General features: G+C 50.2%; 2 protein-coding genes across 5 annotated transcripts; both read left to right on the top strand.

The window, feature by feature from the left end:
- The first annotated feature begins 1241 nt into the window (after positions 1-1241).
- MYBPHL (myosin binding protein H like) lies at positions 1242-10773 on the top strand. Its single transcript, XM_032646421.1, has 4 exons — positions 1242-1265; positions 2090-2330; positions 9509-9597; positions 10151-10773. Exons 1-4 carry the CDS (start codon positions 1242-1244, stop codon positions 10502-10504), a joined length of 708 nt encoding a protein of 235 aa, XP_032502312.1. The 3' UTR covers positions 10505-10773.
- Positions 10774-10776: 3 nt separating this feature from the next.
- Positions 10777-21157, top strand: PSRC1 (proline and serine rich coiled-coil 1). 4 transcript variants are annotated; one of them, XM_032612253.1, is made up of 10 exons: positions 10777-11228; positions 11565-11751; positions 12499-12679; positions 18016-18075; positions 18167-18224; positions 18665-19106; positions 19468-19582; positions 19673-19921; positions 20245-20338; positions 20503-21157. In XM_032612253.1, exons 3-10 carry the CDS (start codon positions 12661-12663, stop codon positions 20504-20506), a joined length of 1041 nt encoding a protein of 346 aa, XP_032468144.1. In that variant the 5' UTR covers positions 10777-11228; positions 11565-11751; positions 12499-12660; the 3' UTR covers positions 20507-21157. The 4 variants fall into 4 exon arrangements, with proteins under 4 accessions (XP_032468144.1, XP_032468128.1, XP_032468153.1 ...); XM_032612237.1 differs by lacking the exons at positions 10777-11228; positions 11565-11751; positions 12499-12679 and adding an exon at positions 17340-17532; XM_032612262.1 differs by lacking the exons at positions 10777-11228; positions 11565-11751; positions 12499-12679 and adding an exon at positions 17561-17631.
- The last annotated feature ends 2374 nt before the right edge of the window (positions 21158-23531 follow it).

Genomic DNA, 23531 nt, shown 5'->3' with positions numbered 1-23531 from the left:
ATATATATATATATATATATTCACAGAGGGGATGCCAGCTTCTGGAGATGAGAAAGTAGAGTATAATAGGAAACCAGATTGATTGGATGGAGTGCATGGAACATATAAATGATGGTCTGGTGAGCCTAGAAATCACATAGGACCATTGGTATGTAACACCTACTGTGCTCTGGCCACTTTCATATACTTGTACCATTTTATCTTCAACACAATTGTGGCATCATCATCCCTTGTTTCATGGACCAGGGACCTGAGGTTCAGAGTAAGTGATTTTCCCAGGGTCACCTAGCAAATGAGTGAGTAGTAGAGCCCAGAGTCACACTCAAGTCCTCTAACCTTATGCTCCTGGCTCTCCCCTCCATCACTGCTGCCTCTCACTTAATTTGTACTTTATCTCATAGGCAAGGGAGCTTTGAAAGGGACAAGTGCTGACCCAACCTAAAAATAGCTTACATCTATCGAGCACTTAGTCGGCTACACTCTGCTAAGCACTTTACCCAGATTACCCCTTTGAATCCTCACAGAAACCCTATGGCTGTTATCTCCACTTCACAGATGAGGAAACAGACCTGAGAGAGACTGTGATGTGTGGTTACAAGTCACACAGCCAATTGGTGATGGAGCCAAAGTGAGCCGGAGGTTGGGGGGGGGGGGTCTGGCTCCAGGGTGCAGACCCTGCCCTGCACTGCCACAGGGGGAGTGGAGAGGATGGGGCCGCCCCCATAAAGGCCGAGCTGGCGAGACTTTACAACTCAGCGAATGTGGGAGCAGAGAGGGAGAGACCACCTAAAGGTGTGCCTGTGAATCAGCTAATCCTGGGGCCCCTTCCTTGGACCTGGACACCCTTGGATGAGCTGGAGGTCAGGAGCCGATATGTCACCCAATCCTGCCAGAAGCCAGAGGCCCCATTCGGATGGTCTGGGTGGGGAGGGGCTGTTTGAAGCTCAAGCGCTCTCCTCCCTCTCTGGTGCTGTAAGAGAGGTGTCGGTTCTCTTTCCCAAGATAGCAGGACTACCGGGTCCTCCTCCTTCAGCTCTTCTGGGCTGCAGTCTGCTCCCCGCTCTTCCCCTAGCCCCTGCTTCAGCCGTCTGGGAGTAGCTGGGTGGGAACAGGCCAGCCCTGTTACATAACCCTGTGGCTGGGAGCCTGGGGAGGCCGGGCTGGAGAGCAGGTGCTCAGCCCCTCCCTCGCCACCAACAGTGAAAATCTTCCTCTGGAGCCCAGCCTTGGGGTGGCCCAGCATGGAGGCAGCCACAGCTCTGGAGGTGGGCTTGGATCCACGCTGAAGGTGAAAGAAGCCAGCCTAGCCGATGCTGACGGAGCCCAGGCTTCACCTTGGTGGGGGGCCATCAGCCCCATTCCCCAGCTCCTGCCCCCCACAGAAGGTGATCCATGGGGATGGGGAGTGAGCGGTGGGAGTTGGGAGGATGCGCTACCGCCCTGACTGCACCTCCATAGGTTTTGCAGATCTAAATGGTTTCATGGGATTGGTACTTAGGATGGGGGAGCATCCATTGGAGCCCCCACCCCCTTCCTTGGTGGATTCTAGCTTGCTGCTCAAATGTCTCTGCTGGGTCTTTGCTTTTTACCCGAAAAGTCAGTGAATGATGTTTGTGGCAATTTACAGTGACTAATAATGATAGGTTTTTATTTTTACCTTTAAAATATGTCTGTCACAGGGACCTGATATACCAACGCCAGTCAGGAAGGGAATGAGGGGTGAGATGGTGTCCATCTGGATTTGGAGAAGAAAGAAACAAAAAGCTTAGAGCCACCGGGAGGCTAAGTGGTGAACAGTATGTGACGCTCCGCCTCGCCCTTGGTAGAGCCGTGGGTCCTCCACCTACCCCAATATCTCCACTGGCTCCCACGGGAAACCCTAGCCTCTTTGAGCCTGAGCTCCACGGAAGCAGAGACCGTCCGGAAGAAGAATTTGGCTCCCTCTCTGTGGTCTCTGTGAGCCTCTCAGCATAAAGGCATTTTTGAACTAGGAGGTGGTGGGTGCCCCTTCCAGCCCCAGAGTTCCCTGCCAGCAGCCCTGCTGCCCACCCCCCAGACTGCCCCTGGCTGAGGCCTTTGTAGCTAACAGCTCTGTGACATTTACCCTGGGTGGCTCCCACTGCACCTGGCTCAGCTGACAGAAGTGGAAGACAGGAGCCTGGCTCTTCCCCTCTCCTGCGAGGTCATCGGCGGAAGCAACTACAGGGGCTGCACGAAACATTTAAGACAGTTCCCTGCGCAAAGTCCCCACTTCTGGCCCCTTGGAGCCTTGAGTGCAGAGGATGCAAAGACCACAAACGAGACACCGTGGAATCCCTGGGTAAGGAGAGGTAAGAAAAGAAGACAGCATCTAGATTCAATTCCCAGGGCCACCTCCAGCAGCTCCGTGACCTTGGCCAAGTCAATTGACTTCTCAGTTTCAATTTCCTCTCTGTAAAATGGTGAGTAATAGTATCGACCTGGTAAGGTAGTCGAAAGGATTGTTGAGATAATCCAGAGTGCCTTGGAAGAGGCCAAACAAAGATATGAATAGATAATAAATTATTTCCAAGTCAGGGATAAAGACTGAATTCTCCCTGCAAATAGGGCTGTGGAGGGAAAGTTTGCTGCCTCTTATCATCCTGATGGAAGATGCTGGGTCTTCAGAAGCTATTTGTATGTCAGAGGCAGAGAGCCGACCGAGTTTGCCCCACTGAAAAACAGGTAAAGAGAGCAGAAGTTATTGGGAACATACTAGGCTGGAATGGTCTTGAGGCAGAAAATCAGTTTCTTCCCCAAAAGGCCCAGGGAATAAGTCACAGGCAGAGGGAGAATGAGAGCCAGGACTGCTGACTCTCTGACCACTGGTCTCCACAAAACCCTGGGGGAGGGTGCTCATCCCTCCCACACTCCTCCCTCCTGACAGCCCCTGGCCACAGCCCCCAGGTGTGGCCTTAAGGGCCCTGATCTTGTGTGTGGCCTCAGGGCCACCAGCACCCAGCGACTCAACCCACCTACATGCCAGAGGTCACTAGCAGCAAGGACTCCTTGTGACATTGTGCAAAGTGTTTGCATCTGTTATCCGGTTGGGAAAAGAAGACGTGAGTTCAAACCCTAGCTCTGTCCTGTGACCCAAGGCAAGTCAATCTACCCCTCTGGGCTTCTATTTTCTCATCTGTAAATTGAGAGGTTGAACTAAATCAGAGTTCTTAACCCTTTGGTGGATATGGATCCCTAGGAAAATCTGATGAAAGCTGTGGATTCTTGCTCCAAGAAAAATACTCAACAAAGTTCAGGGAGTTCATAGCATCACTGAAGCCTAGCCAGAGGTCTTCAGGGGGGTGCTATGGTGCTGGACTAGATGGCCCCCAAGTTCCCTGTGAGCACCAAGGACTTTTCCTTCCTCTTAATGCCCCCTCTTCCTTATGGGGAGCTCTATGGGACATAGAAGGGCACAGTGGCTAGCATGTGAGTACACATGAAATAGAGCAGGCGTCAAAATGTTTGTGACATTAAAATGAACTGCAACTGGCCGACACTGAGCGTTTAGTCAAGAAAGACTGCTCCATGGCTAAAGAAGCAGAAGTAGGTGTTTGGCATTGGGAAACCATCCTCTGTCACTCTCAGCACTGCACAGAGGCACTGTGTCCTGGAGGCAACGCTGGGCAGGGGCCAGAGGAGAGCTTTCGAAAGAGTGAGAGATATGGGACAGACTGCACCCTGACACGGAGAAGATGGGACTCTGAGACCCAGTAGGAGGGCCCGTCTGCTGATCTCAGCTCGATTGCTTCCAACTGACCCTGTGTCCTCTTTCAGTCTGGACTGTTCTGTGTCTTCCAGGCTTGGGAAGCTGAATCCCTAGCCTTGAAGTGACCATCCTTCCTTCCTCCCTCCCACCCTCCCACTGTCCCTTCTTATCCTCTTTCTTCCTTCTAAAAATATTTACTTTGTGTCTATTATGTGCCAGGCAGTGTTACAAAAATGCACAAAATAGGCAAAAATAACTTCCCTTGTGGAGATTACATTCTATGTAAGGAGATAGATAATAAATAGGCAAATAAAATATCAGAAAGTGATAACTGCTATGCTGAAAAGTAAAGCAGAGAAAGAGGAGGGTATAAAGTGCTGGGGTGGGAAGTGTACTTGCTGTTTCAAGCAGGATATTCAGTGAAAGTCTTGTTAAAAAGGTCATCTGAGCAGCAACTTAAAGGAGGCCAGAGAACAATGCATGCAGATATTGAGAGTGAAGGTTTTCCACAGACAGAACAGTAAGTGCAAAGGCCCTGAGGCAGGAGTGTGCATTATGGATTGGGGCCACTGTGGCTGTAGCAGAGTGAGGGAGAGAATAGCAGGTTTGGGGTCAAAGAGGTAGCAGGACCATTGTGAACACTGGTTCAACCCTGAGACAGATGGGCAGCCAGCGCAGGGTTTTAGGTGAGATCTGGCATGATCAGGTGTAGGTTTTAAGACTTTTCTGGCTGCTGAGTTAAGAATAGGCTATAGGCAGGCTTTAGACACTAGCAAGATTGTCAACTGAGAATAAGGATTCAGGAGAAGGTATGGAAATTTTAGAAGAGGGTGTACAACAGTCACCCAGGAGAACAGGAGATTGAGTGAATTAGGGAAGTCTGGCAGATCTGCCAGGGTCCATTTGGAGGCAATGGCCATCAATTTAAAGTCAGCATAGTTTTGTAATATTTTTCCCCAGTCATGTTTGGCTGTGTGGATGCAGACACTGAGGGGGTGTATTTAACTGGGGCTGGATATTGCTAGGAAGTGGAAAAGGATTAGGGCTTTGAGTGGGTATGCAAGGGAGTGAGTCTAACGATGACCATGGAATCTAATTTGGGTGGGAAAGAAAGTGATAACATGGAGGGGTGATAGAGAGTGAAGGGGTGGGAAGATAATGGATCAGAGGTCTCAGTGGGCTGAAGGATCACTGCTGGCGGAGCTTTAGAGGGAGGGAGCTGAAGGGATAGAGACTGTTCATTAGGTTATGCGACCTCAGAATTTAAGGCTCAAATACAATAGATGTTTATTCCTTACTAGCAAAACAACTAAAAGCAAGCGTTCCTACTCAGCAGATAGTTCTCCAGCACTAATTCAGGGACCCGGGCCTCTTCCATCTTGTGGCTCCGCCATGCCTTAGGGCCCCGTGATCACCTGCATGCAGCTAGCAGACGGGAAATAGAAAACTCATTCATTAAAAGCCTCGACTCAGAAGTGATTCTCATCACTTCCACTCACATTTCACTGGCAAGAACTAGTCTCACTGTCATACAGCAAGTGGGGCAGCTCCTTCTCAGAGATCCCTATACTATGGAAGAGATAATATGTACAAATTGTTGTGAGCAATTAGCCATCCCTGTCATGGAGGTGGTGCTGAGAGAGTGGGACGCTTGAAATTCAGATTCTATAGTGGCTATAGTTATTGGTCTAGACAATGACCAAAGGAACCATGGGCTGAAGCAGGGGAGGATAAACTCATTGGAGGAGTGGCAGGCAAGGCTGGGAGCAGCCCTGCAGGGACTGGAAGTCTGGGTGTTGAAATGAGCAGGAATCATGACTGGAGAAATGTTGGAGAAAGTGACACTGCGCCAGGGCTACCGTCATCAGCATGAGGGGGAGACTGCCACAAGGGGAGAGGGTGATGGAGTCTTCTCATACAGAGAAGTATTGCCCATTTCTATGTCCTTTTATTTTTTCTGATCTCAGTTTCATGGCCTTCAAGGAAGTGACACTCTTGTCCTTCACAAGGTTTTTAGGTTTATTTTTTTGAAGTCACCACACTTCTTTCCCACCACACTCCTCCAGACAAGTTTCTGATAAGGTCAAGTCCACACCCTATGCATCTGCTAATGTTTCTGTAAGAAATGCTGGTATTTTTTGGATCCCTGGAAATCTCTGGGGGTTTTTGGGAGCCATAGCTTGCCTTGTGCATTTGCCCTCTTTTGGTAACCGTTCACTCACACAGGCCTGTGCATGTGTGTGCACACATGCTCACGAACTCACAGTCTTGCACACTCACACACGCACACACTCCTCCACTCTTTCAGTGTGTCTATCTTGTTCCTTCATTCTCTGGGCCATAATTAATACCATCAATCTGAACTACACAGTCCTTAGAGAATCGCTGGCAGAAAGTCTTTAGCCATGTGAAACCAAGTTATGAGAGGATGGGAACAATTATTTCCCATGAGCAGAGAATAAGGAAATGGGCATAAACCTCAGCAGGATGAAATTCGGTAGAATTAGGAAGGGTTTTCTAATCAAGAGAAGTCGAGATCTCTGGACTTTAAGTAGTTTCCTCTCCACTCCTTTTTAAGACAGTATTCTGTCTGAGAGAAATTCAGTGCTGAGAGCAACACAGCTCAGAAGCCAAGGGCTCTCAAAGGACTTCTCAAAATGTCTTTTACCTGAGACTCTATGAAGGGAGAAAATCTCATAGACAAACTGCAGCTGTCTCAGACCTGGTCTTAGAAACCCGAGGTTCTGCTTTAGGGCTGTAGCCTTTGGTTCACATCCCTTCTGGCATATGAGGAGGAGAAAGACCTTGGGCGTCAGGGAAAGCCATGTTTCTCCAAGGTCAGTACAATTAACACCTCGCTTGACTGTGGATGTGTGAAAAGAGATGTCCCAGATGAGCCCTCCTATTAACACTCTTAGCAAGGGGTCAGATTGCTCTTGTTTGCTGGGCAGATTCAAGGCCTGGGGTGCGCTGGGGAAGAGCTTGCTGCAGCCCAGGCACCTGGAGCTGTCACACACTGTCACCTCCCATAGTTTGTCAGCGGCTTTAGCCTTAAGCCCATCCTCTGCCCTCCCACTGGGGCTGGGAGACTGCTGAGAGCAGAATCCTAGCCTACTAGTCCTCAGACTTAGAACATTCTAAATACTAACCTCAGTTTGTCCCCTACTGATTCACCATCTTGTCAGGGAATCCCACTTCTAAGCAAAGAACTGGCCCGGGAGCCCTCCAGGGAGGAAGAATCCACCATCCTGGCTGTCAGCCTTTCTCCTCTGTCTCTGCCCCCTGCTGGCATCCCCTCGGGATCTCAGGGCCATTCTGCTCATCCTCCTCCTAATTCCCCCATCTTAGCTTACGTTCCACATAAACTTATTTCTTTCATTTTTCTCCTTAGTTCAAGTGAAACAATGCTAACCTTTTCCAAGATACTTTTCTAGGAAAGACTAAGTGGGAACAAATACTATATACCTCAGCATGCACCTACCTATAGAAGCCCCCTTCCTACCTGAGGTGTAAGCAGAGCAGGGCTCAACTGGCACCTCTTCCAGGCGTGACAGCCTGGGTTCCTTTCCTCACATCAGCCTTTTTAATCCTTGAGTGTGGCCCCCTGCCTTCCCTTCTTGGCCTCTTCCCTCCAGGGGCAAGATCACTGCAGGAGCCCTGACTGTGGTGCCCAGTCCCAGGTGGACACTGAAGGGCAGGTAAGTGGACAGACATGCTGTCATGCTCAGAGAACAGGTCCTTCAGACACACGTTCCTAGATGGTGCCAGCACGACTTCACAACTGGCTGTGAGGTCAACAGCAAAGCTGTCTCTCTCTCCCAGCCCTTTCCTTCCAGTCTTCTCCTTGCTCTGGGTGCTCACCAAGGTCCTTCCTAACTCAGAGGTTCTGTAGGCAGCGCAAGAGACAGCAGAGCCGGCTTCTCCCCAGCCCTCTCCCCGGCAAGCGTGAAGGGTTAGGTCCCCACTCAGCAGTGGGGAACCAAGCCCAACAAGATGAGGTTTTGACCCTCCTTTTCAATTGCCGCCCTCTTTTTGCAGAAAACCCTGAAGTCATATCCGCCTGTTCTCAACTCCTTGGTCGCTTGCCAAGATGGCCACAGGAAAGGAACACATCACACAACACTTCTTCTGTTCTTCATGCCCCGCCTCCACCCAAACTGCCAAAGTCGAACAGAGGGCAGCCGAGCAGGGTCATTCAGCTGCCTGGGCTCCGAGCTGAGTCCTTGCTGAGGCCTCAGGCCCTGCACTGTACGGGCAGGACAGCGCTTAGAGCACTGGAGGCCCTGTACCACACAGTTCCCACTTCTATCAGGGTAGAGGGGTGAGGCGCAGCCTAAGACAGCACAACCCAGGTTAAAACGTAAGCCACACGGTGAAAAAGGAAACTAGGCAAGTAATATGGACAGCATGCACTGAATATTTCTGTCTATCTTCATCCACAAAGCCCAAGTTATCTCAAGATGCTAATCAGGGCGGACTACGGAAGTTCCTGGTCTCTAAACAACGATCTACAAACTGAGGTGTAGGAAGAGCTTTGTAGATCCTTCGTTTATTTTATTTTCAATTTCACCATTCAAATTCTGCATTATGTAATGTACATTTTAAACAGTTCAATTTGTAAGTAAACATACATACATTGGGGTGAATGTTCAGGGATGTATTTACAGGGAAATGTGTGTTATCAAAAAGTTTGGAATCCGCTATCAAGCTGTTTGCCACAGTTGTGTGCTGGGGTGGAGTTCTTCCAACTGATAGGAATGAAGGAGCGGGGAGGCTGGGGAGTTGGTGGGGACTGAGACTGTCACACTCCCTGTAAGACTACAGCAGCGGGGGACTGTCTCTGCCTGAGAAAGGAGGAAGCAGTAGCACCAGAAGCCTGGAAAATGGAGTAGATTTCAGCTAGGAGCCGAAAGGAACCCAGGTGGGATGTTTGCACTTCCTCAGCCAAGGCTGCCGGAGGCATCCTGAGAGGAACTTACACCTGGTCATTCCCCAAACTTACACTCAGCACTTTCCTGAGCATCTCCTGTCTTCATCCTGGAAGCCAATAAACATAATCTAATCTCTCTTCTCACTGGAACACGCCTGGAAGATCAAGGGGGAGTAAGCAGTGGACCTAATCTTTCCCAGATTCTGACTGTACAAAGTGATCCTCCACAGACTGGAAGACACTGTGCAGGCCCCTGAACAGGGCAGCCCTGCAGAGAAGGGACCAGACGCCAGCTCCCTCTGCAGTGACATCAGTGCTGTCCTGGTGGGGCCAGGGTGTTGATTCTGCCTGCAGAATATAAAGCTTTCTCCTCGGGGTCTGGCACCAAACTGGGGAGCGGGGCGGACACTTGGGGGTCAGGATTGACATTGAAAGTGGCCTTGAAAAAAGGAGTGTTGTTGAGGACAAATGTAGAAAAGGAGTGGAAAGACAGACCACTCGGACTGGACTGGTCTGTGCATAAACAAAAAAGAAATCTCAGTTGATGAAAAGTCGATGGTGGAGAGTTACCAATTAAAAGAAGTAGGTGTCAGGCTCGTGCTTCAGTGCTCTTTCTGCTGAGACTAACTCTCTCTACAGGATCCCACAGCTGGTTGCTTATCCCTAAATCCCAGTGAGACAATGGGAGCTATCTTCCCATTCCCCGAGAGAGGGCTTAATTTGCTGAGTGTTGCCTGGGTCACCTGGCCATGGAGCACAGCTAGATGCAGCATCCACTTCTACTTCCTCTAAACTCTCCTCTTCCCCCCAGGGTGGCTCACAACCCCGTTCTCTCTCTTTCCATCCCTCAGAGCACCCCAAGATCTGGCTACCTCAGGCCCAGAGGCAGACCTACGTCCGGAAGGTTGGAGACACTCTGAATCTACTAATCCCGTTCCAGGTGATCATGACAGCCCCACGTTGGGTCCATGACTGGAGCCAGGCCAGGGTTTTGATTTGGAAACAAAAAACAAGAGTCCTGCTAGCAGTGGGACAGTCATCCTAGCCTTGAATGGAAGGGACATGTCACCAAGTGTGAGGCCAAACAGCCCTTCCATCAGCACTCCTGCGGGGTGTTCTGGTCAGGTCAGGTTGGGCATGCCCAGGTGATGATGTAAGGCTAATCCATGCCCTTCAGTCAGCAGGGGTCTGGGAGCTCTCAGTTTGGAGGGCTCTCAGGAGTTTGGGCAGCTAATTTTAGTCCCAGCTGCCCTGAGTGTCCATGACCTAGACTCTCAGAGGCAGGGAGACTCAAAGCCATCCCCCTTTCCCATGATCCTGAGGCTGTTGCTGAGAGATGGAAGTCCGCTGGGACAGTCCACCAACCTCTCACTCAAGGAATTTGCAGCTGCGAGTCAAGTCACCACGTGGACCTGGTGGATCTGACCCCTGTTGCAGCCGGGAGGGGCAAAAGGCCTCTTGGGGCAGCTCACAGCCCTCTCCCCATTTCTCAGGGCAAACCCCAACCTCAAGCCATGCGCACGCATGACGGCTGTGCCTTGGACGCCAGTCATGTGAGCATGCGGAATGGGGAGCGGGACTCCAACCTCTTCATCCGAGAGGCCCAGTGTGCTGACTTGGGTCACTACCAGCTCCATGTGCAGCTGGGCGGGCTGGAGGCCACCGCCACCACTGACACCCTGGTGATCGGTACAGTGGGGGGAATGGGAGACGACGTGGTCCTTGGGGGCTCCCACCCCAGCCTGAAGAGGAATCAGCACAGAGAGCCGGGGAAGCGGGGCTGTGGGACGCAGTGGTGGGTGAAGGGAGGGGTTGCTGAGCAGAAGCGGAGGGGCCCCTCCTGGTAATGTCCTGGCGTGTGAGGCGTGCCATGCCCGCTGCCATGCTTGGCTCTTTCAAAGAGGCCAGGCTCTCCTCAGAGTATCAAGTTGGTGGATGTCTGGGGCTCCAGCGCTACCCTGGAGTGGACTCTGCCCCAAGACACGGGAACGCACTCCTGGGATATGCGGTGCAAAAGGCTGACACCAAATCTGGGGTGAGGCCCAGCTGGGGTGGAGGGAGGGAGGAACAGCACATTCTGGAATGGGACTCTCGTAGTTCCACGCAGTAGGCTGGGGTGGAGTGAGTTGCCAAAACAGGGGTCTCATTCCGGGCATCTTCCGGGGCCCCACAGCTGTGGCTCATGGTGCTGGAGCGCTATCACCGCGCCAGCCGCACAGTCTCCGACCTCGTTGTCGGCAACTCCTATGCATTTCGAGTCTTTGCTGAGAACCAGTGTGGGCTCAGCCAGACAGCCTCTGTCACTGCCGACCCGGCCCACATCCAGAAAGCAGGTAAAGCACTGAGACTTGGAGCTGGGAAGAGTTAAGGAGAAAGAGTTGAAGACGGATGGGGCTCTCAGGCACTACAGCAAGGCCCTTCTTGGTCCCCTCAGCTACTGTTTACAAGACTGAGGGGTTTGTCCAGTGAGATTTCTCAGAAGCCCCGAAGTTCACCCAGCCTCTGGCAGACTGCACTACAGTCATTGGCTGTGACACCCAGCTCTTCTGCTGCATCCATGCCTCCCCCAAGGTGAGCAAGGAGGTCTGTGGGTGGCTGTGCTGCTTTCTGCTTCTGCTCTAACCTTAGCTGTGTTGAAGAACATTCTAACCAAAACATTTGCTCCCGTCACCATCATCTGCCTGTTCCACAGCACATTACGTAGGAACACTCAGGGCACTGGTGTCCAAGACAGGCTGATGTGGATCATGTTTCCAGTTTTGCTTTTAGTGTTTGTTCCTCATATATGAAGATGTCACTTAATGACCTGCTGGCAATTGGGCACAAGATTCAAAGCTATCTCTCTGGCAGGGGGGCTGGAGTCCTGTTGGCTGCTCCTAACTCACCCCCCTCATCTTTATCTTCCAGCCAAAGATCATCTGGCTAAAGAACAAGATGGATATCCAAGGCAACCCCAAGTACAGAGCCCTCACTCACCTGGGAATCTGCTCCCTAGAAATCCACAAGCCTGGCCCCTTTGACGGGGGCATCTACACCTGCAAGGCCATTAACCCCCTGGGGGAGGCGTCAGTAGACTGTCGGGTGGATGTGAAAGGTAAGGGCAGAATTCGCACCATAGGGTGCAATCACCTCCTCTCTCCACAGGTGGGAAAGTCCAGGGCAGAGACGCAAGCCTAGATGGAGAAGGGCTCGGGTTGCTTCCCCTTCAGGCCTTCTCATCACTGTCATCATCAGGATGTATTTTAGGAGCCATTTTTATCATCCACTCCTCATTTCTCTCCATCATAATTCTGTAATATAGGAAGAATCACTATTTCCACTCTGCAAAGGAGAAACCTAAAGCACAGGGAGGTGATTGATCAGTTTACCTGCGATTTCCAGTGCTGGTTAATTGAGGAGTTGGCACTATGGTGGAAAAGAGGCCAAGTCTGCTGGACCTTACCCAGATCATTTTTCATTAAACTATACAATCTGACTCAATCCAGGAAAGCTGTAGCTTTTTATTGGGCTTTTAAACAAACCAGAGGACTTTCGTCTCTAGTTGGTTAAATGGGAATATTGCACATCCTCTCTACTGCTTTTAAAGTATTAATTCATTTATCCATTCCTGTCCCCTTGCTCAGATTGCCATCATTGCATTTAGAATATTATTTTATAATTATCTATTTACTGATCTGTTTCCCCATAAACTGTGAGCACCGTGAGGGCAGGGACCATCTTATTCACCTTGTCCCCCAGTGTCCAGCCCAGTTTCTGGTACACAGTGGGCACTTTCTGAGCATGTGCAGCATGACTCAGGAATGAATGGGCCATTACATGTCCTATTCTTCCCTCCGCATAGCCTCCTAATTAGCACCATGGACTCCCCCCAAACCTGGAAGTATATCCCTTCTTGATGCTCTGAAAGGTTTCCCAGAGATTGCTGAGATGTTAAAACGGAGAGATGTCAACACAGAGAGATGTCTGAATTTTGCAGCTCCTAATTGAGGCACGCTAAGCAGACATGGGCAACTCTGAGGAAGGTAAGGAGAGGTAGAGGGGATCTGAATGGAGTATTTCATGTTTATGGCTAGTGTTGCTGAGTCTGAGACAGATATATATTCCTGAGCCTTTCAACCATACACTCACTGGCAACCACTTTTCTTTTAACCACTTTTTTTCTTGTAAGTGAATACTATCATCCCTGTGGAGGGAATTTACCATAGATGAGGTCTACTTTTGTCACATCCTCTATGTATCTGTACTCCTCAAGTTGATGACAGGAATTAAACCTAGCGGCCCTCTGAAGAAGAGTGACAGCATCTACCTAATTGTAAGGGGGTTTTGTGGGAGGGAGTGAGCAGGTGCTGTAAGAAAAGGTGTCAAGGAAAACAATCAGGAGTGGAGGATGGCCGAGGTCACCACCACCACCACATGGCAGAAAAAGAGAGAGGAAGGTGTTCCTACCAATTAAGTGTTTCTACCTCAGTATCTTAAGCATGGTGAAAACCAGATGAGTTTGCTTCCTTTTTACTTTGAAGATTTTGGATTCCTTCCCTTCCAAGAGAAGAAAACCACTGTTATCATTACATGTCAACAATAATTGGACATGTGGGGAATGTGGTCCCAAGCAGCACGTTACTGGCAAAGGGCAACTCAGACCATCATTTAGAATTTGATAACTCCTTCAGACTCTAAATCACTCACAGCAGAAATGTTGTATACAAACTGATGAGTGGGGTGAAAAGGAAGCTCATGAGAGAATTAAAGAGAACTGGTTCCCAACATCTCCTCTGACTTGCAGCTCCTGGTCAATGAAACCCAAGAATTAATTCCATCCCAGAAGCCATTTATTTAAGCCTCTCACTGATCTTTAGCAAATGAAAACCTTGAGGGATGCATTAAAAGTACAAGCTTCTGGGCTTCCCTGGTGGCACAGTGGTTGAGAGTCCGCCTGCCAATGCAGGGGACACGGGTTCATGCCCCGGTCCAGGAAGATCCCACATGCCGCGGAGCGGCCGGGCCTGTGAGCTATGGCCGCTGAGCCTGAGCCTGCGCGTCCGGAGCCTGTGCTTCGCAACGGGAGAGGCCACAACAGTGAGAGGCCCGCGTACAAAAAAAAAAAAAAAAATAGTACAAGCTTCTTAGGAGATCTCTCTCTGCCAGCTGGCTTGCACAGCCAGTTCTCTCGCCATCCCTCAATTCCTTCTCTGCATTAAGGTTAAGGTTAAGGTTAATGTCATGTTGTGTTGGTGTTATCCTTGTTACTCTTAGTGCCCTTTTCCATTTCTCCTGGTCAGTGCCAGCAACGAAGCAGGGTAAATACAGAATTCAGACCACAGGACCCAGGGACCATGAAAGGAGGTCACCTCAGCAGCCTGGACGAGCTCTCACTGTTTGCCGTTATGGCCACAACATACCCTTTCTTTTCTGTGCCTCCAGGAAGCCTGTGGAGAGACTGTGTTCTTAAGGAGCTCCAGCATAGTGTCTGTTTGGACTAATCTAAATAAAGGTGTGGATCCTCGCTGCATAAGTGTCCATCTGTTTGAGCCTTTCTATATAGAAAACCATGGAGAAAGTTGGAATCCTTTAGCCAGACTGTATGGAATCTGCAGGCCCCCAGACTCCTCTTTCTCTTCCCATAACTACATTCTCTTCCACAGAGGTTCCTAACACTGTCCTTTTCTCTAGACAGTCTATGACAACTCTATACAGTATTAGGTGCTCAAAGGGGGATGCTCAAGATGACCTGCTCTCTTCCTCTCTATGCTTTCCAGTATAAGTTGGAAAACAGGATTCACATCTATCACAGAGACACAGACAGCAGGACACATAGATACACACATAGCTAATTAAAGACAGAGCACTAAGATGTGAGGGCTGGGAGATAGTGAAGAAACCAGTGCAGAGTCTCATTAAGCCCTGGGGAAAGAATAAAAGTGATGTGCTCTTGCTTACATGTTTTCATTTCTATAACAAATAAGATACTGAAGGCACTCTGTGATGGAATCTGCAAAAGATAGCAACAATTCCTCCCATCCTGGAATGGTCATGTGCTCTTTCCACCAAGAGTTGGAGTCTTTTTCTCCCCCCTTGAATTTGGCTGAACATGTGCCCTGCTTTGACCAAAAGAATGTAGTGGAGGTGATGCTATGCCAGTTGAGAGTCTACTAGTCTCTGCTTTTGCTTTTGGAAGTCAGTTCCCATGTAAAGCATCTCAGGATAGATTACTGAATTATGGGAGGCCACGTGGAGGACAACCAAGCATCCCAGCTGACAGCCAGCATCACAGCCCTAGACATGTGTGGCTACCTTGGACCCCTCAACCCTAGTCAAACCCAACCTGCTCCTCACGTACAGACAGGCTGTCCTTGCACAGCTCTGCCCAAGCTGTAAAATCATGAGCAGATGAATAGTTGCTGTAGTTTCAAACCACTAAATATTGGGTGGTTTGTTGCACAATAATACATAACTGAAACAGCTTTCTACGCATCAGGCGTTATCTCTTTTAATCTTCATTTTACAAATGATTGAGTTGAAGCTTATAAATTGCTCCAAGTTATGTAACTGGAAAGTAGAAGTTCTAAGATTTGAATCACGTCTGTTTGAATTCAAGTCTTCCCTATTTCCTCTTATCTCTTTCACCCAGGGACCCCTACTGTTTCGGTCTGGGTTGGAATCATGGGTTTAAGATAGAAAAACTTTCTAGGAGGCAGTAAATACAAGGCAAGGTTTTGAGGAGGAAGTGGGTATGTTTTGGCTGAGTGTGAAGAGCTTTTCTGTTCAGACCAAAGGCCTATTTTCAGTTGAGGCCAAGCATCTATTCCAGCCTCTCTCAACTGGAGTTCTATGAGAAAGTCCCAATGCCCCAAGGCATTCATTGTATGTCATAAATTAACCTCTTCCTATGCATGTAGAATGTTACTAGTTATGTAGCATCCTTGGGAAAACTGAGAAAATAGTCACACAAATCATTTGTAGGGTCTAAGGCACTTGCGGAACGCCGGCTGAGAATGTTGAGAGGGCCATCAGGGAGCAGGGGCCAGAGTCCCGAGCCAGCCAGTCACGTACACAGTGACCAAGAGGCTTCCCGGCATTCAAGGAGAACTGCACTGGAATCCTTAAGTTTATCATTTATGCACTCAACACTATGCTCAAAGTACCTTCTCAACTAAGGCTTACCATGTGCCTGGGAGGGGGCTATACTTTCTTCATTAATTCATTTCTTCATAATTTACCCAAAATCTTTAACTCTTATTCATACATACCATTTTGGAGTTGAGCTGAGGGGGACACGTTATTTCCCAGATTAGTGGCCTTACGCTGAGTGAAGAATTCTTGTGCCTGAAATCTATATTTTCTGGCTTTGTTGTCATTCTGATGGAAGAGAAAGCAGATCCATTGCTTTTTTTCTTCAACAGCTTTCAAAATCATAATTTGGTGACAGAAAATTGGAGATGAGTTTCCTTAGAAGAAACTAACTTCCAACTTGCTAAAACTGCCTCTTCCACTTACCTGAAGGTGGGTGAAGAACTTCCCTACTCAGGCTGCTCCTAGGGGAAGACGGAATGCAGTTAATTAACAGCTTCCTTCCCTCTGATCTCCACTACCTGCCTAAAGAGAGAGAAGCTACTGGCTCTGGTTTTCTTACCTCCAAAGAATTTGAAAACTGCAAGCAACTAAAATTCCACTGTCACCAGGAAACCTACGGAAAAAGAGGCAATCCTCTTCTCTCAGCTTTTCCTCACACAAGCTTGCAAGTTCTGGGTCTCCCCACCCTCTCCCTTATCACACCACTAAATTCCAAGCATCCTTTGCCCCCTGTGGCATTTATTACTGTAACATCTCACTCCTGCCAACCTCACCACCTCAACTTCACAACTAAAAACTAGGAAGTAAACAAAAAGCCTATAAACCTCCAAAATAACGGTCATAAACTCTGGAGACTAAAAGCTTAGGCTCTTTGTTTACGGGAAAGCTCTTCAACCATTCTTTTCGGGACTTTTAACTTAAAAATTTTAGAATATTTCTGAGAAGACCGGTGGCCCAGTCTATTCACAGGCAACCCTTGGAAACAACAAAGAAAATCCCTAATAAGTAGGCTTAAGCTTTTTACACCACAGCTTTTAATTTAGAGGAAGGCACACGGTATAAAACTTGATGTTCATAACTATCCTCCTAACCATGGACTGCGACGGTCACGATCCTCTTAGATAAGCGAGGGGTCAAACATAAGCTCAGAGAGGTCAAAGATACTCAATATACTTGTCAACAGAGGAGCCACGGTTGAATCTGAACCCAAATCTCCTTGTCTGAAAAGCCCATAGTTTTCTTCACACCTTGGATGCCTCAGGTTCCGAATGTTCTCGCCTAAAAAGCCGATGGCAGATGTACGTCTTAGAGAACCTCAATATACCTAAAATATAAATGTTTAGCTGCTTCCGTGAATACACCTGAGAGATCAGGCTAACACTGCGCTTCCGAATGGAGTGAGCCGAGTGAGCCCAATAAAACGAATTTCCTCAGGCCGAGCGTTAGCTCTAGGGCCGACCGCCGCAAGGGGCGTCAAAGCTCAGCCCTGCCCCGCACGAGAAGGAGGGGGCGGAGAAGAGGGGGGACGGCAGGTCGCGAAACTCTCACTCATTGGCCCGTTCCCTCGCGCGTCGCCGCGGGGTCCCGCCCCTCGCAGGCTCGGCTCCGGGAGGGAAGCCGAACAAGGTCTCCCGGGCAAGCAAGCGCGCTCGCGGCCTCCTCGCCTCAGCCCTCCAAATGAAGCCTTCCCTGGAACGCCTTTCCACTCGGCCCGCACCTTCGGACTTCCGGCCGGCAACCCCTCCACTGCCCTGCCCCACAAGGGCGGAGGATGCTGGCCTTCACCAATCATTGAGTGCGTGTGGTAGGAGTGGGTGGGGCCTGAGAGATTCGAAAGGAGCCCCGCCCCCTCGGAGCGGGTTCCCGGGACTAGGTTGTGGGAGGAAAACACCTTCCGCGGGAGGTGAGGCGAGTCAGAAAGTGAAAACTGAGGGTGGCGTGGAGGTGTGGTGTGGGCGTGGTGCCGCGGGGAGTAGAAAGGTGGCTTGGGGGGAGGAAGAACCCGGAGGGTGGTGGCGGGGAAGAGGATGGGGCGCGTAGACCGCCCCAGCGAGAAGAGGTCGGGTCGCAGTGGGGCGGGGGCCAATGTGCGGAAGGAGATGGGAGGATGGGAGCATCTTTCGGCACTTGCTCCGGAGGTAAGAGTACCTCAGTTACAGGGGCAGGTGCCGCTGCTGGAACGCCTGCTTTACCTCCAGCGTGACTCCCAGCCCCTGGCTTGCACCGAGTGTAGCTGGGAGGCCTTGGGCAGGATGGAGACCTGAGGAAAGGTATATTTTCTCTCCAGCTCCGGGGTCTAAGCTGACTTTTGCTCCTGCTGGCTGGAACATGGAAGATTTAGAAGAAGGTAAGGAAACGCTGCAGGGAAGAATGAGGCCCTGTGATTGAGAGCCGTGTTAGGGACCAAAGGCTGGCATTCCTTCTTTCCTCCCCTACAGATGTAAAGTTTATAGCAGATGAGACCTTGGACTTTGGGGGGCTGTCACCATCTGACAGGTAGTAGACTCTTTATCCTACTTACTTTCTTCCAACAATGGTTGTCTCTAACACCTTACTGCTGAATTATTGGCCCTTAGGTCTGGGTTGGTAATTTAGCAAGGTTGGGTGCACTGGGGCTTCTGGGTGGCTTGTTGACTTCGCCCCCTATGACACTACTGGGGAAGGGGAGAAGGGATAAGCTGGAACGAGATTTCAGGGTGTTAAGAAGAAGGGTAAGTGGATTTGCTTCACGTACATCCTGGCATAATTCCCAATGTCAGTAAGTGCTGAAGGCCTCCTAGAACTGGCTGTCACATCACTTAGATCTCACAGCCAGCACGGGTATCAGGGTTTGGGGTTGTGTTCCTAGCTCTGTAGTGGGGGTTTTGCCCAGTCTCCCTTGTAGTCTCCTGCTCTCTTCCATGTGGGCATGGTGCCTGATTTGTTTTCTTTTTCAGTCGAGAGGAAGAAGATACAGCAGTGTCGGTGACTCCGGAGAAACCCCTCCGACGAGGTCTCTCCCATCGAAGTGACCCAAATGCAGTGGCCCCCGCCCCCCAGAGTCTGAGGCTCAGTTTAGGCCCCCTCAGCCCAGAGAAGCTGGAAGAAATCCTCAGTGAAGCCAACCGGCTGGCAGCTCATCTGGAACAGTGTGCCCTGCAGGAGCGGGAGAACACCGGTGAGGGCCCGGGGCCTCGAAGGGTGAAGCCCAGCCCTCGGCGGGAGACCTTTGTGCTCAAGGACAGTCCTGTCCGAGACCTGCTGCCCACCGTGAGCTCTTTGTCTCGGAGCACTCCCTCCCCAAGCAGCCTGACACCCCGACTCCGGAGCAGTGATAGGAAGGTGTCAGTCAGGGCTCTTCGAGCAACATCTGGAAAGAGGCCCTCCAACATGAAGAGGGTGAGTGTAGAGGGTTTGGGTTAGATGTGTGCCCCCGACACTGTGCCTGACTCAGTGCAGGCATAGAGCAGTTTCCTTGTTGGTAAAATAGAGATAGTCAAATTCTACCTCATAGGATTGTTGGAATTAAACGAGGTACCGTAAGCAAAGCACTTACCACCGCGTCTGTGCGTGAGCTCTATAATGCTTATAGTCAGCTCTCAATAAATGGCATTGGTGATGATGATGATGATGTTGGCAGCTAACTTCTGCTCTTCCTTACTGGGATCTAGGCAGCTCTCCACCTCTGTCCCTTAATCAGCCAGCAGAACAGATTCTTTTTCCATTCTCGTCCTTTTTTTCCCCTCTCTTTGTGCTTCAGGAGTCGCCCACTTGCAATCTGTTCCCTGCATCCAAAAGCCCAGCATCTTCTCCTCTTGCCCGATCAACTCCTCCAGTCCGGGGGAAAGCCGGGCCCAGTGGGAGAGCAACAGCAAGTGAGAAGACCTGGGCAGCAAAGCTGAGGGTGAGTGGGAGGAGGGAGGATGCGGAGCTGACCCTAAAATTCCTCTGTTCCTCTCCACCAGGCCCACCTACCTCTGTCAGGCCAGTCTTGGCTCCACAGCCTTCTACCAGCAACTCTCAGCGCCTGTCTCGGCCACAGGGAGCAGCTGCTAAACCTTCCAGTCGACTGCCTGTTCCGTCGGCCATTCCCAGGCCTGCCAGCAGGATGCCACTCACCGGCCGGAGTGTACCATCCAGCAAAGGTGCCCTTCCTCCAGATTCCCTGCCAGCTCGGAAAGGACTTCCAAGACCAAGTGCCGCAGGGCACAGAGGTGAGAAGAGTGGCCATAAGGATAAGAAATCAGGAGGAAGAGTACCTACCCCTGCCCAGCATGAACGCACCCTCCCAGAGTTGGTAGCAGTGACTTTCTCCACCCTCATTACTGCTCTGTTTGAAGATGGGAAGGCTGAGTTAAGGAGAGAATGTGGGCCTGGGCAGAGTTTGAGCCTCAGTTTTCAAATACCATATGTTTTTTATCTTGGGTGGGAAGAAAGGCACTAATCCCAAACTCACTCTGCCTTCATCCAGTATTTCTTTTTGAGAAGGTCACTTGAACCTTCTGCTAACTCATGTCTTTTGTTAACACCCATCAAGTTCCTGTTTCTCAGCGACCAAATCTTCCCATCCCTGGTGCTGGTCGCAGCAATCTGCAGCCCCCCAGGAAAGTTGCAGTCCCAGGACCTACCAGGTAAGACACGTTGAGATGCTGTCTCTTTCTCCCTTGATGGGGATGACAAGGGGAGCCTGGAGGGGCAGGGAGTCCCATTTCTTCCTGAACTTGAACTCAGCTGGTGACAAATGGGCTTGTGAAAGAAGGGCAATTTAAAGCAGTTCCTTCTTCTGTCTCTTTAGGTAAAGAGATCAGGACAGCAAGCAAGAATTCAGTAGCAAACTACTATAGTCACTGCCTGGACTCACCTCTATATTCAGCTTCCCAAGCTCTCTCCTTGGTGGCAGGCCTGACTCCAGCAGATTCTGGCCCAGGGATAGAAGGAAGAGCTGCCACCATGGCTGGTGCCCCAGGAGTAGAGACCGTGGGAGATAGGGTGGATTCGGGTTGAGCTGGAGGGGAATCAAACTCTCAGTTGAAACAAGATAGGAAAAAGAGGTTGCCTCCCAGTGGTGAAGTTAAACAGAAAATAAGAAATGCTCGAGAGTGGTTTGTCCGCATCCACCCCCGTTCTTGCGTCCAGCTCCACAGAGTTTGATTTTCATCCCAGGCTTTGGTTCGATGGACATTTACATGTGAATGGCCTCTGTAGCTAACCTCCGTGCTCTCCAAGGAGCAGTCCTCCTGAATAACATCCTCTACTGGACTCAGGCCTGTTTGGAGAGGCAGAGGCAGGCATCTGGTCTCCAGAACTTGTTTCCTGTGAATTCTATGACTCCTAACAGGCCAGTTTATGATAAGCTTACTCCATTGGTCTGCATTTTTCTAAAATAAAATGAGTATATTTTTATATTCTGAATACATGTGGAAGTAAATCCTGCTCCAATTTCTAACAAATTTGGAGTAAACTCCTGTGTAATTCCAATGAGGGAGCCAGGATGGGCTTCCCAGGCAGGGGTCTGAATAGGCCTTAGGCCCTTGAGATTCCAGCTAATCAGGCTATGACTAGCCCCCTTGTTGGCATTCGATGGGAACAGGCTGCCTTTTTCTAGGCATTTCCAGGCTTCATATGTTATTAGAAGGTCCAGATCAACTTAAGTAGAGTTTATTTACTTATTTTTTTTGCGGTATGTGGGCCTCTTACTGCTTGTGGCCTCTCCCGTTGCGGAGCACAGGCTATGGATGCGCAGACTTAGCGGCCATGGCTCACGGGCCCAGCCACTCCACGGCATGTGGGATCTTCCCGGACCCGGGCACGAACCTGTGTCCCCTGCATCGGCAGGCAGACTCTCAACCACTGCGCCACCAGGGAAGCCCTAAGTAGAGTTTAATTCACAGTGTATGAGGCTATCAAACCAGGGTCTTGGTAAATTATTATTTGTATTCTAAACGTGGGTGTCCTTTCCTGGCAAGAGAATGGATACTCCTAGGAATTCAGCATCTTGTCTGCTGTACTTATGGGATGAGGGGGCCCTTGGGTGGGTACCCTGGTGTTCAGGTTTGCTGATTGCCTCAGGCAGAAGATGCCTGAACACCTTGTTATGTTCTGCCTTACGTCTTTAGAATTGTTGGTGTTCTCCTCTTCTTACCCCTACTAGACTTGAGGGCTGGCGCCAGGATTTATACACCTCTGCAGTGCCTAGTGTTGTGATTTGTATGTGGTGGAGAGTTCATTTATTGAAAAAATATTTGAGTGCAAGATGGGGGGGGGTGTTTGTTAAATGAATGACAAAAGATTCATTTAACAGATTAACTGAGGGTCTCCCTTTTCTCACAGCCTTCGATTCTTGGAAATGCCAGAACCAGCCCAATTCCTTATGAGTTTTGAGAGGACTTTTCCTCCTTGGAGGCCAGGCCCTGACTTAAGGAAGTCAGGCAACTGGGCCAAGGGAGTGAGTTCCAGCTGGTGCCCCGCCCCCCCAGGTTTACATGCCCATAGGCCCCCTTCTGAGGCACTAAAAGGCCCTTCCCCTGTTCCTGGGCCAGGCCCCCACCCCCCCACCCCGTGGCTTTCTTCTTTTTATAGCTGATCTTAAGGTTCATTTAACACATTCACCTATATCGCAGTGACAGCTGCCTACACTTTCACCTTTCCCTGAGCCTCTGGGATTCCAAGCATTGAGTTGGGGGAGGGTGTGTGGAGACAGACACTGAGTGTCTGGCTCTGGAGAACATTTGGCAGGGGCAGGAAGACCTCAGGTGCGTCTCCCAACCGCGTCCTGCACTGGTGTCTGACAGAAGCAAGCCCAGACACACGCTTAGGTGTGGCCAGCAGATGGCATGTTCGTGTGGCCTGCGTGTGAGCCAGGCCCCGGTGGGTCCTCAGAGGCAAAACAAGCAGCAGACCCGCGTGCTATTGCCACCTGGTGGCCGAAAAGGACAAGGCAAGGCATGTGCCTTTCGCCCTCAAAGTCAGTCTAGGGTTTCGTTAACTGCCCCTCCAATCCCACTGCAGATCTGTTTAAGCAACGTTCAGGAGGCAGCATCTGCGGGGGAGGAGGCCTGCCTGCCACGGCTGCCCTTCTGGCTCACTACCTGCTTACTTCCTTCCGTTTGGGTCGAGCTTTCTGTCTTTTCTCTTTATGCACTCTATCTTCACCCCCCTCCCCAGTAGCACCAGGGAAGGAAGCCAGGGTTTCTTGGTCTCTTACTATGCACTGTGAACTGTTCTAAGCACTAACATATGTCAACTCATTTAATTCTCATAAAAGCTCAGTTAGTCACAAACCATTATCATCCTCATTTTGCAGGCAGGGAAACTAAGGCTCAGAGAGATTAAGTCACTCAGTCTGGTTCCGGGGTTTCTGTTCTTAACAACTCCCCTCTATGGCCCCCATGTGAACTCCCTATCTAGTTTGTTGAACAGACCTTCGAAAAACACAAAACTTGGGAACAGAAGTAATGTGGCAGAGCACACAGCTGGCTAGAGTATGAGTAGTTGCTTCGTTTCCGATGGGGAAAAACACGGGACCGCCCAGAGGAATGAAGTTAGGATGTACCTAGTCACTGAGCACCTTTCAATTCCCACCAGCCTCTCAGCCCTCCCTGCCTCCTGAATTCTGCTCCCAGGACGGGACTCAGCCCTAAGGGGCTGGGCTGGAATCCTGCCCGCTCTGTGCAGCCTCTCCAGCCGTACAAGTCCCTCCTGTCCTGGTGAGAAGCATACTTTCCTGCTAACAGCCACATCTTCGTTGGAAATGCCAGGACGTGGGCTCAGTACTGAGGCTATTTGGGGGACACTGCTCGGGGTGTCGAGAGGATATCTGAGTCC

This window comes from Phocoena sinus, chromosome 1, assembly GCF_008692025.1.
Source record: "Phocoena sinus isolate mPhoSin1 chromosome 1, mPhoSin1.pri, whole genome shotgun sequence".
NCBI classification, from domain to species: Eukaryota; Metazoa; Chordata; class Mammalia; order Artiodactyla; family Phocoenidae; genus Phocoena; species Phocoena sinus.
This window is presented reverse-complemented; position numbering and strand designations above follow the sequence as displayed.